The 13,795-nt window shown below is 34.3% G+C and overlaps 1 protein-coding gene across 6 annotated transcripts in view; it reads right to left on the minus strand.

The window, feature by feature from the left end:
* LOC145291278 (protein O-mannosyl-transferase TMTC1-like) overlaps positions 1 to 13,795 on the minus strand; it is a 163,098-nt gene that overhangs the window by 51,744 nt on the left and 97,559 nt on the right. For all 6 annotated transcript variants that reach the window (XM_080136916.1, XM_080136917.1, XM_080136921.1 and 3 more), the window contains 4 exons: positions 12,937 to 13,003; positions 10,594 to 10,697; positions 4,965 to 5,154; positions 2,656 to 2,768 (listed from right to left, as the gene is read on the minus strand). In XM_080136916.1, the coding sequence (XP_079993042.1) occupies positions 2,656 to 2,768; positions 4,965 to 5,154; positions 10,594 to 10,697; positions 12,937 to 13,003 (474 nt within the window). The remainder of the gene's footprint in view (positions 1 to 2,655; positions 2,769 to 4,964; positions 5,155 to 10,593; positions 10,698 to 12,936; positions 13,004 to 13,795) is intronic.

Here is a 13,795-nt window from a genome sequence, read left to right on the forward strand (position 1 = left end):
CTCATCTTACCACAATGGAAAAAGATCTTCCCTCCATATACTCAGATCAGGTAGAGTTTCCATGAACAAGGTTTCTCACCTGTGGAGCACATTAGCATGTTCCCTTGTTGATTAAAACTTGGTCATCTTTAAATCCAATATGGAACACCTCAAAAGTTATCAAACGCAGTTCATATCATTGATCAGTGACAGTACTCCCATAGTATTCCTCATCTTCCAACTGGCACTCATTTCTGGCTTATTAAACCTTATACTTAAGTGGCTTTATATAAAAACAATAATGTTTCAATGAAATTTCCTATTCACTGTTATTTTATGATGATAATCAAGTTCAATTTTATATATGTTCAAAAATAAATTTGAATTTGTTATCTCCATCAACAAAACGTTTTTTGCTATGCAGACTTGTTATTGCGTAAAAAATATTTTTGTATTTTAGGGAAAAACATTTTTATTTAAGACTAGTAGAAGGTGCCTGGCCTTGCTGGATTGTGTAATAGAAATCATCACTCTCCCAAACGACCTTGTGTTTGCATAGCATGTAAAATGACAGCAGAAAATGTAGAAAAGAAAAGAAAAGCATAATTTTGTAGGTCGCTCATTGATGAATGTATATCATTAATTTGCATATGTATACAATTAGTAACTGTTAATAGGGACGAATTCTAAAGCATATGGATTGAGTTGAGGTTTTTTGTTGAACGGCTTAGAACGATAACGAACGGTGGAAGATAATATTGAATACACGAGGATTTATTGCAAGTTGAGGAAAGAAAGGAAAAAAAGACTTTCATGCGTTGTGTCGACAAGAGGACGGTTTGATACATTTTTTTTGTTGTGTTCCTTTTTCATTTTATAGATCGTAAAATACGCTTGAATATATTTTAATTCATGTAAATTTCATATTTATTATTATAGAGCCAATTCTCTATTGAATATTATATTGTACCTAATAAACGATAATGATTTCAAAAGTAAAAAAAAAAAAAATGAATTCGGTGCCATCAGCTAGAATCGAAATCAAAACATTTAGCGCTCCAACTGTATTCCTTACCATTTGATCTATCAACGGATAGAAAAGATTTAAAATTAAACCACTTCAAAATATAAATGAATTTAAGCATGTGCAAAAGTAATAGAAATATGTTAGCAAGTTCATCATCATCATCATCATGTCATATGAATCCGAAGATTCTATTGTTGGCTTCCCTGATATTTTTCTCGTCAGAATCCTTTCTAGGAAGACATTGGGGATTATAGGAGGGACCACATGAAGGTTGCTAACATCTTAAGTGAAATTGATTTTTGTGGAACGAACTGGATTCGAAATTGAAACATCCAGGTCGTCAGTGTGTTTCGGTAGATTGAAATGAACATTTTGCATTTCAACTTGGCGACATATATTTCTATATGCGTTATTCATCCATTCAAACAAAGATTTTACTCATTATAAGCCATCCTTGGTGTATGGTTACTATTTCCTGTTAATTTCAGTGTTATGTGACCAGTAGTTTAAGAGTTTATCGGTTAAATATTTTCACACACACACACACACACACACTTCCCGTTTTATTTATATACATTTTTTCTATCAAGGGAGGTTTATCAACCATCTTGAATTTTAGTCTATGAGTTTTTTTTTGGTCCCCGACAAAAGGAGGGTGGACCAGTAAATTCATCCTTGTCCGTTCATCCATTTGTCTGTCTGCACTTTTCTCAATAGTTATGTCTTTTTTTTAATTTTGCACAAACATTAAACATTATATGAGTAAAAATGTAACAGAACAGATTTTCTGAGAAAACTCCAGTTGTCCCCCTAGGGGTGCCTTTTGGGTTAAAATGGCTAAAATTGACACTTTTGTGCTTATTAAAAAAAATTGATGCCTTGGATTTTTATAAAACTTTCTGAAAAGTTGTAACTAACTGATTTCTATATAATTTTGTTTGTCTATACTTCGTGATAACACTTGGGTGTGCGCTAGGGGCTCTTTTAGGGTTAATTTTAGAATTTAGGGTTAATTTTAGAATTTTAGCATATTTGTTCAAAATTTTCTGTGTATGTTTATGCAGCAGTTTTGCATGGTGCTGAACAGAAATTTAAATATGTTAAGGCTTTGGGGACTTTCTGGGCTAAACGGGGGAGGGGCAAATGATGGACTTAGTCATTTTTTATGCCTCATTCACTGTGCACTCACAGGAGACCATGCATGGGACTTGTTTATCTTCAAATCACTATCAGACTTGCACTCAGAAAACGACAAGAACAAAATCATCAGTATCATTTTTTTTTTTTTTTTTTTTTTTTTAAATACTGAAAAATTACTGAATCAAAGATGAAATAATTTCAGACAAAAATGACCACAGGTCATATATCCACATGTAACAATCATTCACATCGGATCAGATTGTTTACTTGCTTAACACCAACCAACTATTCTGACCAGATAAACGTGACTCAGTAGCCAAACCTTTTTAACAAAGATCAAGGACCAACCATATTATTGACTGGAAGACAGAACTTTTTATAGGACAGGCATGGTCGCATCTAAAAATAACCAAAATCTGTCAAACGTGGGTGGAAAAAAAAAAAAAAAAGAAAAAGAAAATTAGATTAATTGAACCGAAAAAGAAAAAAAGAAAAAAGATCCCAATTACCTTGGAATATATAGGACTCTTTCTGCAATCACAAATCCCACAGGAAAGAAAAGATTAGAAGCAGGAAGGAAAGGGATAATCAGAAAAGCTAAACCCATGAGAACTGTACAGTCCTGAAAAATTGAAGAGAAAGATTCATTCATATTATTTCTATCATATAACATATAAAGTTATGCTGTCAGATGTTTAAAGTCATGCCCAAATAGTATTTAAACTGACAAGTCAAACTTTGATTCTGACTAGCCAATTTTCATGTTATTTCCATGCTATTGCCATTATAATATCAAGTAATAATATGCCCTAACATCTTTCTTTGCTAATGAACAAATAACTGTGACGATTTCTTGCTTATGTACACTACTAACATAAAGGAGCAAGTAATGTCTGGGAAGACAGAATCATAACCACAGAACACTAGCAGTCTGAATAGCTCATATTCATATCAACTGATGATATGTCCTCGACACAGTTTGACAGAGTTAAGACCATTTTTGAATACAGAATAATTTTGCATCTGTCAGGCTGAGGTATGGTTATGAGTAAACCCAGAAGGTCTACCCTCTTGGGTTGTTGTTTCTCATCTTTTGGGTGGAGTAACTTTATTGCTTACTGCCTGAGGTGCTCCCAATGGGGAATGCCGACGGAGCTGCCGATGCAATTTTTAAAAGACCAGAGTACCCCTTTCTTTAGGAGTATTGGCTTGACCTTCCTCACCTTTTCACCTTGTGTCACATCTTCCTGCGGTGGGAAGGAAGGAGATACTTACATCTGCTCTCTGTACCAAGCATTGAATATTAGTAATAGACGTAGTTTGATAGATTCATTTATGTTATTTTCATCATCTAATATATTAGGCTTATCTTATCGAATTTTGCAGAATCAAACCCAGATAGCATTTAAGCTGACAAATCAAACTTTCCTTCTTATCAACCAATTTTCATTGTTGCACCGTGTTATTGGTAATATAATAATTTACTTTTCTAAAATTTATTTATTTAGATTTATGGAACATTTAAAAAGAAATCACCTAAAAATCAACAAGGGGAATAACTCATACTTTATATTCAAATATACAATAAGCGTTGTCTAACTTAGATGCAAACAAATAAATACTAAAAACTAAGTGGGCTTCAGTGCGTTAGACATACAGATTCAGTTTAATGTCATACCCTGGACATCTTCAAAGATATTCTGAGTTATAGGTTCTTGCTTGTGGTGAAATTCACCTCCAAGGTTTAAATTTTGAGTTCTCAGTGGGTGATTTTCAATCCATTTATAGTTTTAACTTTCTTGTTTTTATTTACAGAATTTGGAGCCCATCATGAGTATCAAAAAAGAAAAAAAATACGATCATTCATATATTGAACATAGACTCACATCATGAATGGAGAAGAAAGGCCTCACTGTGTTATTTGTAACAAAGTTTTGACAAATGATTCTATGAAACCAGCAAAGAGGAAGCAACATTTGCAAAATGTTTATCTTCATCACAAAGACAAGAAGAAAATCTTTTTGAACACCATGGGAATGCTCTCAAAAAGATGAAGCTGTTTTCAACAGAAGATTTTAAAGAAGAAAACAAAAAAGTTACTATGACATGCATATAAAGGGGCAATAACAACAGATAAGACAAAAAAAAACAAGCAAAAAACAAAAAACAAAAAAAAGGACATTAATATCTACTTGATACAAGTTGGCTGCTCTGCTCCCTTCTAAGAAAATTTGACAATATATTCCCCTCATATATTTAAAGGAGAGCTTTTAATGTGCAGTTAGCAGGACAACATACTTTGTATGTTGTAGCACTTGAAATAGCAAAGCTGAAAAAAAAAAAAAACATACAATTGGGAAAATTTTGATTCAGCCTTGCGCTTTCAAAATGGTTGAAATTATGTTGGGAAATGAAACAAAGGAAAAAAAAAAAATTGCACTGGTTCCAATATCAAACAGTACTGTTAAGAGAAGGATAAGAGATACGGCCACTGACATCGAGGATCAAATTGTACAGGAGATCAAGTTTTCAGCATTTGTCTTATTTTCAATTCAATTTGATGACTCAACTGATTTGGGATCATGTTCCCAGTTGATGACGTTTGCAAGGTACGTCCACTCAGGTTCATTTTTTTCCGAATCAGAAAATCTTTTTGTGGAATAATATCAGTGGGTGTTGTACAGATGGTGCACCAGCTATGTTGGGGACAATTAAGAATCTGAGTTTTATTACAAAAGTTATCCTCGAGCAGCCTTTGGGCCTTGATAATAAGTGTTACAAAAAGAAGTTTAATGGTTAACTATTGCAATTTACTTACGTTTTTATTTTGAAAGCTCCTTTTGGCTATACAAATGAGAACGAGGAAAAAAGCCACCGTAAATGCGTTGCGAGGATCTGAACAGGTACCGATGAGTTGAATAGTGTTCACCTGCCAATCATAACAGAGTGTGACTGGTAACAGCAGGAGGTAACCATTCCAGGCGCATAAGTGACTGTATGTAAGAAACCTGGAATTAATAAAAGAATACTATTAATAGTTTACCAAACAGAGGTTTGGTCTTTGCATTATACCAAACCTCTCTAAACCTTTTTGTAACAAAAAAATTTGTACAATTAAAAGGAAAACCAAGTCCTTCTATAAACAATTACAATATATATACTTCAGCAACCTACACCCAACGGTGTAGGTCGCTTAACGCTAAGACAATGTCACAGTGAAAAAAAAAGGTTGGCTGGCAAAAGTATTTTCCTGAGCAGTATATCCTTTAGAGGATAGCCTTGCTCGACATCAAATTGACCAGGATGAGAAAAAATACATCTTTCTTTGTTGGTGCCAGGAAGCTCTTTGTGACTGCCGTGTCAATCCCAAAGGATCTGGAAATAGTTCAAAGTTTTAGTCGAAATAAGTACGCCCTGGAGGTCAGTAGCTCCTACTGAGGAGGGGGTGTGTGTGCGAAAAGTTAAATGAATATATTTTTTTGACAAATAGGCATTGCTACAAATTGTCCTATTAGCCACACATTAAAAGCTCTCCTTTAAATATATGAGGGGAATATATTGTCAAATTTTCTTATAAGAAAGGAGCAAAGCAGCCAACTTAGATATTAATATGTCCTTTTTTTTTTTATCTTATCTGTTGTTATTGTCCCTTTATATATATGTTATAATGCACCTTGTTTCATGGTCCTGGATATGACCTTAAACTATATCTGATGGTGAGGCCCCAGCTTGCGAGCTTTAGGGAGTGTGGAACCACCCCTTAATTGCCATTGCTCCCAGGTCCGCTCTGACTCGCTGTGGTAGTACCTGTTAGAGTCCCAACTATGGGTTAAATAAAAACTGACTTGAAAAAAAACAAATATATCCTATTAACATATTTTTCTTCCAAATCACTGGCTTCGGCATTAAATAACCTAAAAAGAGTTGATATGCCATAAAACAAAACCAACCAATCAACCATGTTTCATGAAAATGGGATAAAAAAAGTATCTCTGTGATAGGACCACAAGTAAACTAAGCCTGGGGCCAGTATTTCCACATACAACTAAATAGGAATTATGATACCTAACAATGAAACAAGCTGTGGGACTCAGAAGAAAGATCTGGGTGTCATGATCGGCAGATGCTCTCTCATTAGCCAACATGGGAGACCCGGTCAGTATCCTGCGAATGTTGGCTCTTCTAATTTCAGGAACAAGTACACAAAAAACAAAAAAACAAAAAGAAACCCAGATAAGTGATCTTAATTTCAGGCACATTGCTAATGTAGCCGAAATACAAGAAAGCAGTAACAAACAGAACATACACAGAAAGAAGTGGACTACAAAAGAAAAGACAAATAGTCATCGTGTGACCAAACCACCTTCCTGAAGGGTAAATAAAGTTATATCAAATATATAACTTATTGTTGTTGATTTCCTTTGGAGGGAGATGAAAGTGGATAAAGAGAAGAAAAGACGACACAACAAAGAAGTATGTTCCTTTGCGTTACAGACTAATGTTAATGAACTGCTTTATTGTAGGTGTTTCACACCCTCACACATAGTGCAGAAAGATGGACGCTTCCCACACATATTGACCATGATAGACACTTTTGTTGTTACAAACATGTAAGAACACAATCGCACATATCTCTATCCCTACTATTATATAAAAGGAACTTTCTGTGCATGTGAGTTCGTTCCCTATGAACTAGAAAACGGCTAGACTGTTTATGATGAAATTTCACATGGAGGTACTTTATGAGCCTGGCAGTGTTCTTTTAAATGTTCAACCGGAATGTCTTCGATAAGTATCCATAATCCAAATAATCCAATGAAAGAAGGAACAGTCGATTTAGACCAAAGTAAACACCTTACACAGCCTAACATCACAAGTGCATTTGAGAAGTTTTATTACCACACAAGCTGAAAAGCCCGAATATAAAATCGACAGTAGGTTCTTTAATATGACAGGGGCGCGTTCGAAACGAATATTGGCTGTTTAGAAGACAACTGAAATATGATACTTGACTTTTGCATTTTAAAATTTAATGCAAGTAATTATATATAAAAATAATTTTATAAAATCAACAGTAGATTCTCTACAGTGCAATATAGACTACGATGTATTGTGGATTAAGTCACTGCAGAGACAGATGTGAAACTGGATTGATAATGTGGGACCTATTAGATTTTAGACTCTTTATTGGATCATGTTTAATAGCGAGAGAGAGAGAGAGAGAGAGAGAGAGTAGTGGTAGATGCATCAGCCCAGACGTGACAGCAATACTCCATGTACAGGTGAATGGTGGTTTTGTAGGGATATAGAATACTCTCAGGACCGAGTCGTTTTCTATTATGGCAGAAAGAGACCCCCTATCTTTTTTTTTTTTTTTTTTTTACACAGAGATCACCACTTATCAAGGCCCGGAAGCCACTCAGGGATAAGGGTTATTGCAAGTACATTACGTTAGTGTGGAGATTTGATGAAGTGTTTACTTAAGGGGGCGGTTGATTAGGAATTTGTTAACGTTGGACTTGAACACATCCAAGTTGTAGTCCGGTGGGAAGCAGGCAGACGGAACAGAGTTTCACAGGCGTGCAGTTCTAAGAAAGAATCTTTGTTCATGGAATCCACGTTTTGATTTAGGCACAGATAAAGAGTGGGGGAAATTTTTCAGTGGATTCGGCTAGACGGGTGTTTTTCGTGAAAGATTGGCGAGGGGGGACCAGAGATTGGAGTTCAGACGAGCACCTGCCATGGAAATAACGATAAAACAAGGATAGGCTCGCTACGTCTCTTCTGTGGGAGAGAGGTTGCAGGGTAGAGAAAAGGGCATCACCCACTAAGCCACGAAGTCTATTTTGTACTCTGTCAAGGCAGGATAGGCCGTTTTTTGCAGCTCCTGCCCAGATATGGCAACAGTATTCCATCCTTGGATGTACTTGGCTTTTATATAGATAGAGAATTGCATCAGTAGTGAGATATCTTCTGGAGCGGTAGAAGGATCCGACCATCTTTCCAGCGACCTTGGCAACAGACTTGATGTATGTGTTCCATTTCAGATCAGGAGTAAAGGTCAAACCCAGAAGCTTGTCAAAACACGGGGCCTCACCCAGACGAGAGCCATCTATCACAATTGATGCCAGATGAGGATCAGAGCGTTGATGATGTAAGGATAGGATAGGAGATCTTTGCAGCAATATCGTCAATATATTTGTTCCAATTCTTAACATCTTTTTTTTTTTAAATCCAGAATACTCACATTCTATCACTGCAACTAAATTTATTATTCTGAAACACTCTTTTCACTGGTAATTTCTTGTTTTCTATGAGTCTCAATAGATCTTTGGGAAATGTGATAAGTTTCGCCGTTTTTTTACTTAAGTTTATAGGTCACTAATTTTAAATGAAATAGCAGTCTTTATTTCTTGGTTTTATTTGCAATTTATATTTTTCACAGCATTAGTTTTGTAAAGTGAAATTTTACTTCCAAATTAAATCGTTTACATTCATTCGAATAAAAAAAATGATATCTTTTTCTCAGTATCCATTTCAATTTGGAATTTTGGAGACAATATATGAATAAACTAGTTAAGCAATGTTTTTAATATTTAAAAAATGCTAACTAAAATGAATGGTTCCTTTATTTAACATTTTCCAAACACAAAAATTACAAATGTTAACGAGAGTAGAAACTTACCTATAAGGTATATTTCTACTAGTGTTCGGATGATTACTAGGAATTGGAATCGGAAATCGGAAATTTTGAGGTATCAGAATCAGAAAAATTAATGCCTATTTTCCGATGACAAAACGATTCTTTTGTCTTTTTTTTTTTTTTTTTAATTTGATTTTGTTTAAACCAAAATCTTCCCTTGCTGGTAATAATGATAAAATAATAAATATTTATTGATTTTCAAGTACCAGTTAAGCTAAAATCGATAGATCATCCTCCATAAGTGTATTATGACGTTTAGGAAAATATCTGCATATTTAACATGTGCCTTTTTTTTTTTACGAAAATTCGGAGGAAATAACAATTTTATAGTTAAATAATTGGAGATTTTTAAAGAATCGGAATCGGTAATTGTATCGGAATCAGGAATTTAGCACGGAATCAGTAATTGCATCGGAATCTGGAAAAATATTGAAATTGTCCCATCACTAATTTCTATCTATTTATTCTTCATAACAAGAAGTAAAAGAAAAAAAAAAAAAAAACAATGCTGACACCATTTTTTTCTTTTACGAAGAAGAAATGCCGAAAGACGTTTATCTTGTTTGGACCAATGACGTCAATATCACAGTTTTGCAGTCTAAATTCCCAACATGGGCACAGAGCTATTGATGAAGAAATTAGTCAGAATAAACGCGACACTTGTGACCTCAGGACATCTAAGCTTACTCTCGGACTCCCAAAATCACAGTAACTTGTCTAGTAATGGGACGATTCCAATATTTTTCCCCCGATTCCGATACAATTACCGATTCCATGCCAAATTCCCGATTCTGATTCTTTATAAATCTATAAATCATTAACAATAGAATTATTATTTTTTCATGATTACCATACAAAAACACGTTAACTGCGCAGATATTTTCTCAAACATAAAAACAAACTTGTGGGATGTGATCTATAGATTTTTAGTTTTAAAGGTTGTTTAAAACCAATAAATATTTGCTTTTTAACATTACTACTAATAGTTGAAGATTTTAAACAAAATCAAATTAAAAAAAAACACAATTAAAAGAATCGTTTTTGATATTGAAAAATAGACCCAAATTTTTTCGGATTCCTATACCCCCAAAAGTTCCGAATTTTCCGATTCTGATTAATCATCCCACCAAATAATTGTGTAACAATGGCCCCATTGTGACTACAGTGTATATTGTTACGCATATATTCACTTATTGCGACTACAGTGCATGTTGTTACGCATATACCCACTTATCGTAACTGTAATGAAGGTCTGTAATACCAACTTGCATCTAATAACGTCAGAGAAAAATTAAATCTGGGAGATGTATGCAGAAAAATGATGGTGTGACTATATCGAAAGAACGGATGAGAGTTCTTGGGTTAGTAAATGTAGAACAGTTGAGATAGCAGGTTCAGTTCATAGAAAACACGAGATGAAGTGATTAGGATTAACTTGAGAGAAATAGGAACGAATAAAACCTTGTTAGTTTGGAAATCTATTTCTTGTTTAATCCATCCAGTTATTTAGTCCTCATATTCCATGAGCAATGTTTCTGACAAAAAGGAAAGAGTTGCTGTTTTCTGGGTTGGAATCTATCCATCTAACACTTCACATTGGCTATTTTTTTTTTTTTATCTTGAAGTGGTAATTTCTTTTTTGCTTCTTATATCAGGTGGCTTCATGCCTTGTCTAGAGTGATTTTCATAAAAGAAAAATAAATAAATAAAAGCAATTTCATTATTTAAAATAAGAATTATTTACCTTGTCAGGAAGTGAGGAGAAAAGGCAGCCGGATTATCTTCCTCTTTGAATACTGGTAAGGTATTTACCATTATCCACATGCGGAATAATAGTAAAACAGTAATCTAAATGGAGAAATAAATACACACAGGTATATATACAATATCATATATATATGAGTCTAAAGAAGCTTTAGGTATTTTACAAAAAGATACCAAAATAAAATAAAAAAAAATGCAGTTTAAATTTCTGGAAAAACCAACTAAATTGAACATATCGCAGACTTAGCATTTCCTAAGTCGACTTTCTGCTAGAAAATCCAGAATTATACAAGAGAATTCAACTATACAACGGTAAAAAAAAAAACTTAAATTGTTGAATAGAAAACAAAGATCATCAGCTGTTTACCATGTAGCTGTTTCGGAGATTTAAAAACAGGATAACCGTTAAATACATATGTCCCCAGTGAAAAATACCTCTTAACCATTAACTAAATGTAGACAAAATCTAGTTACTATTTATACTAATACATAAATTAAAAAAAAAAAAAAATATATATATATATAGGGTGGAACGATAACGTTATCATGCTAAAGAAGACAACACTACAGCCTTAATTTAAAACTTTTGACAAAAATCAATTCAGGTAACTTGATTATGTAGTAGAGCTGACATCTATTCAATGTAGCCACCTTCAGCCTCAATCACCACCTTGATACAGGTCCGTATTTATTTCCACAAGCGTCAGGCTTGGCGAATACTCGACAGATGGCGGCAATCAGATTGGCTTTGGTGTTGTGGGAGGTCATGTTGGTGATGTTCTCGATGTATGACCAAAGGAAGTAGTCCAGCAGGTTCAGGTTAGGGGAGGAGGTGAGCCAGTGAGAGAAGGGTACAAACTTGTAGCACCCCTTTTGAAGCCAAGCCTGGGTCTCTTTGGACTTGTAGGCCCACATTGAGTCCTGCTGCCACACCCAGGGTCTGCCAGCGACCACCTGATCGCACCAGGAGATCACCACACTCTTCAGCACATCTAGGTACACTTTGATGTTGACTTTCAAGCCGACTTCGAAGATGTGAGATGGTATGATGCAACCCTCACTTGAAACCATACCAAAAATCATAACCGTGGCTGGAAACTTTGTTTTCATCACCTTAGGCACGTCCTTGTTATTTGTGGCAATCCAGCGATGCGTTTTGAGGGTGCTGGCAATGGTCCTGTTATCATCACTAGGATTGGTAGAGAGCATGTGTTGTACAGCGGTATATTTCCAATCTTGCTTGTTAAACACTGTCAGTTTCAGACATCATAGAAGACTCCTATCGCTCTTGAGATTTGTACTCGACTGTCAAATTGCAGATGGTCTGCAACAATAAAAAGAAAACCGGTTTTCATTAAACTCATCTGCCAATTTTGTGACTAAACACTTGAAATTTTAGATCTAGGTTATTTGGACATGGATTAATTTGATTTGAGCCCAAAACAATAAATTTGGGTCAAAGTTAAAAACATTTTTTTACTTCTGCGGTCTCTACCAAATTACACAGCCAATTTTTGGTCTATACATTTGAAATTTTACATAAAGTGTATTCAGACATAGGGCAAGCTTAATAATTAGTTTTTGGCCAAAAATTTGACTGCCAAGGGATCAAAGTTCAAAATATTTGACCTTTGCGGTCTCTAGCAAACTATTCAGGCAAGTTTGGGTCTAAACATTTGAAATTTTACAGAAAGAGCATTCAGACATGCAACAAAATTTTAAATCAGTTTTTGAGTGAAAATTTGGCTGCCAAGAGAGTTGAAAGAGTTGACCTTTGCAGACTCTACCAAACTCCTCTGCCAATTTTTGGTCTAAACACTTGGAATTTTAGATATAGGTTAACTGGACACGAGTCAAATTTTTTAATATATATATATATTATATATATATATATATATATATATACACACACACACATAAAGTTATGAACAGTACATAGGGCCCGAGCAAAGCCAGTCTGAACTGCTAGTATATATATATATATATATATATATATATATATATATATATATATATATATATATATATATAAATACACTTGTGTGTGCTAGAACTTTTTCATCCTAAATGCTGTACAATAAAGTACAATGTAGAAAATATGCATAAATAAAACTATATATATATATATATATATGCACATAAAGTTATGAACAGTACATAGGGCCCGAGCAAAGCTGGGCTGAACTGCTAGTGTGTATATATGTATATATATATATATATATATATATATATATATATACACACACACACATTTGTGTGTGCTAGAACTTTTTCATCCTAAATGATTTTTTGACACAATGAAAAGACTTAAAAAGATACTTACTGTAATTAATAATTTTAAGATTCTTTGCACAAAGGCGGGAATTACATGCGTATTGCTCCAAGAGAATCTGTGAGAAACAGCAAAACAAGGAACTTTGCACAGACTGGAATTTTATTGCGACAAAATCAAAACAATGTGAAAAATAAAGAGAAAAAAAGAATCTTAACGACCCAGAGTTGGGAATAACTACATCCAAATGCCCTGCTTAACTTTGACAATTTTCGGGAGGCCTCTTGAATTTTTATTTTTGTCTGAAATCCCAACGGCTCAGAGTTGGAGCTAACTACTTTTGAATGCTTTGCTTCATTTCAGCAGTCCTCTGGAGGCCTCTCGAATTCTATTTTAAAATATTATTGAAAAAATATTGAATAGAAACATATTTAAGGGTTAACAACATATTAAAAAAAAACAAAAAAAAACAGAAAAAATATTTATTTTCTTGGCATATTTTCTGTGTTTCTAGTTTGGAAATGAAATGTCTGATCGACATCCTTGAAGTTAGGAGTCATCTGTTACTAATGGAGATTTTGTATCTGTCTGAATCGTTGTCCTAGATTAATTAGTTGTGTTTATTTTTAGTCACGTGCAAGCGACTCTATAAGTCAATCCGTCGGTCACTCTGTCCGTAACACTTTTGTGCTTGTCCTTTTTGGTTAAGATCAAACGTCTGTTGTTAATAGATACTGTTCTTAGCTTTTTAAGCTTTTCTTACCCTTTTGGCCAAGATCAAAGCGTAGTATCTGTTCTTACTACATGCTGTACTTATGTTTGTAACTGATATAAAGTGGGGGGATCACTTTTCTCTATTAATTTAATGTAAAATGATCACCCACTTTACAACCCTCAAAGCCATTCAAGT

The sequence above is a fragment of the Euprymna scolopes genome, chromosome 12 (genome assembly GCF_053919585.1).
Source record: "Euprymna scolopes isolate OS-2025 chromosome 12, ASM5391958v1, whole genome shotgun sequence".
Taxonomy (NCBI): domain Eukaryota; kingdom Metazoa; phylum Mollusca; class Cephalopoda; order Sepiida; family Sepiolidae; genus Euprymna; species Euprymna scolopes.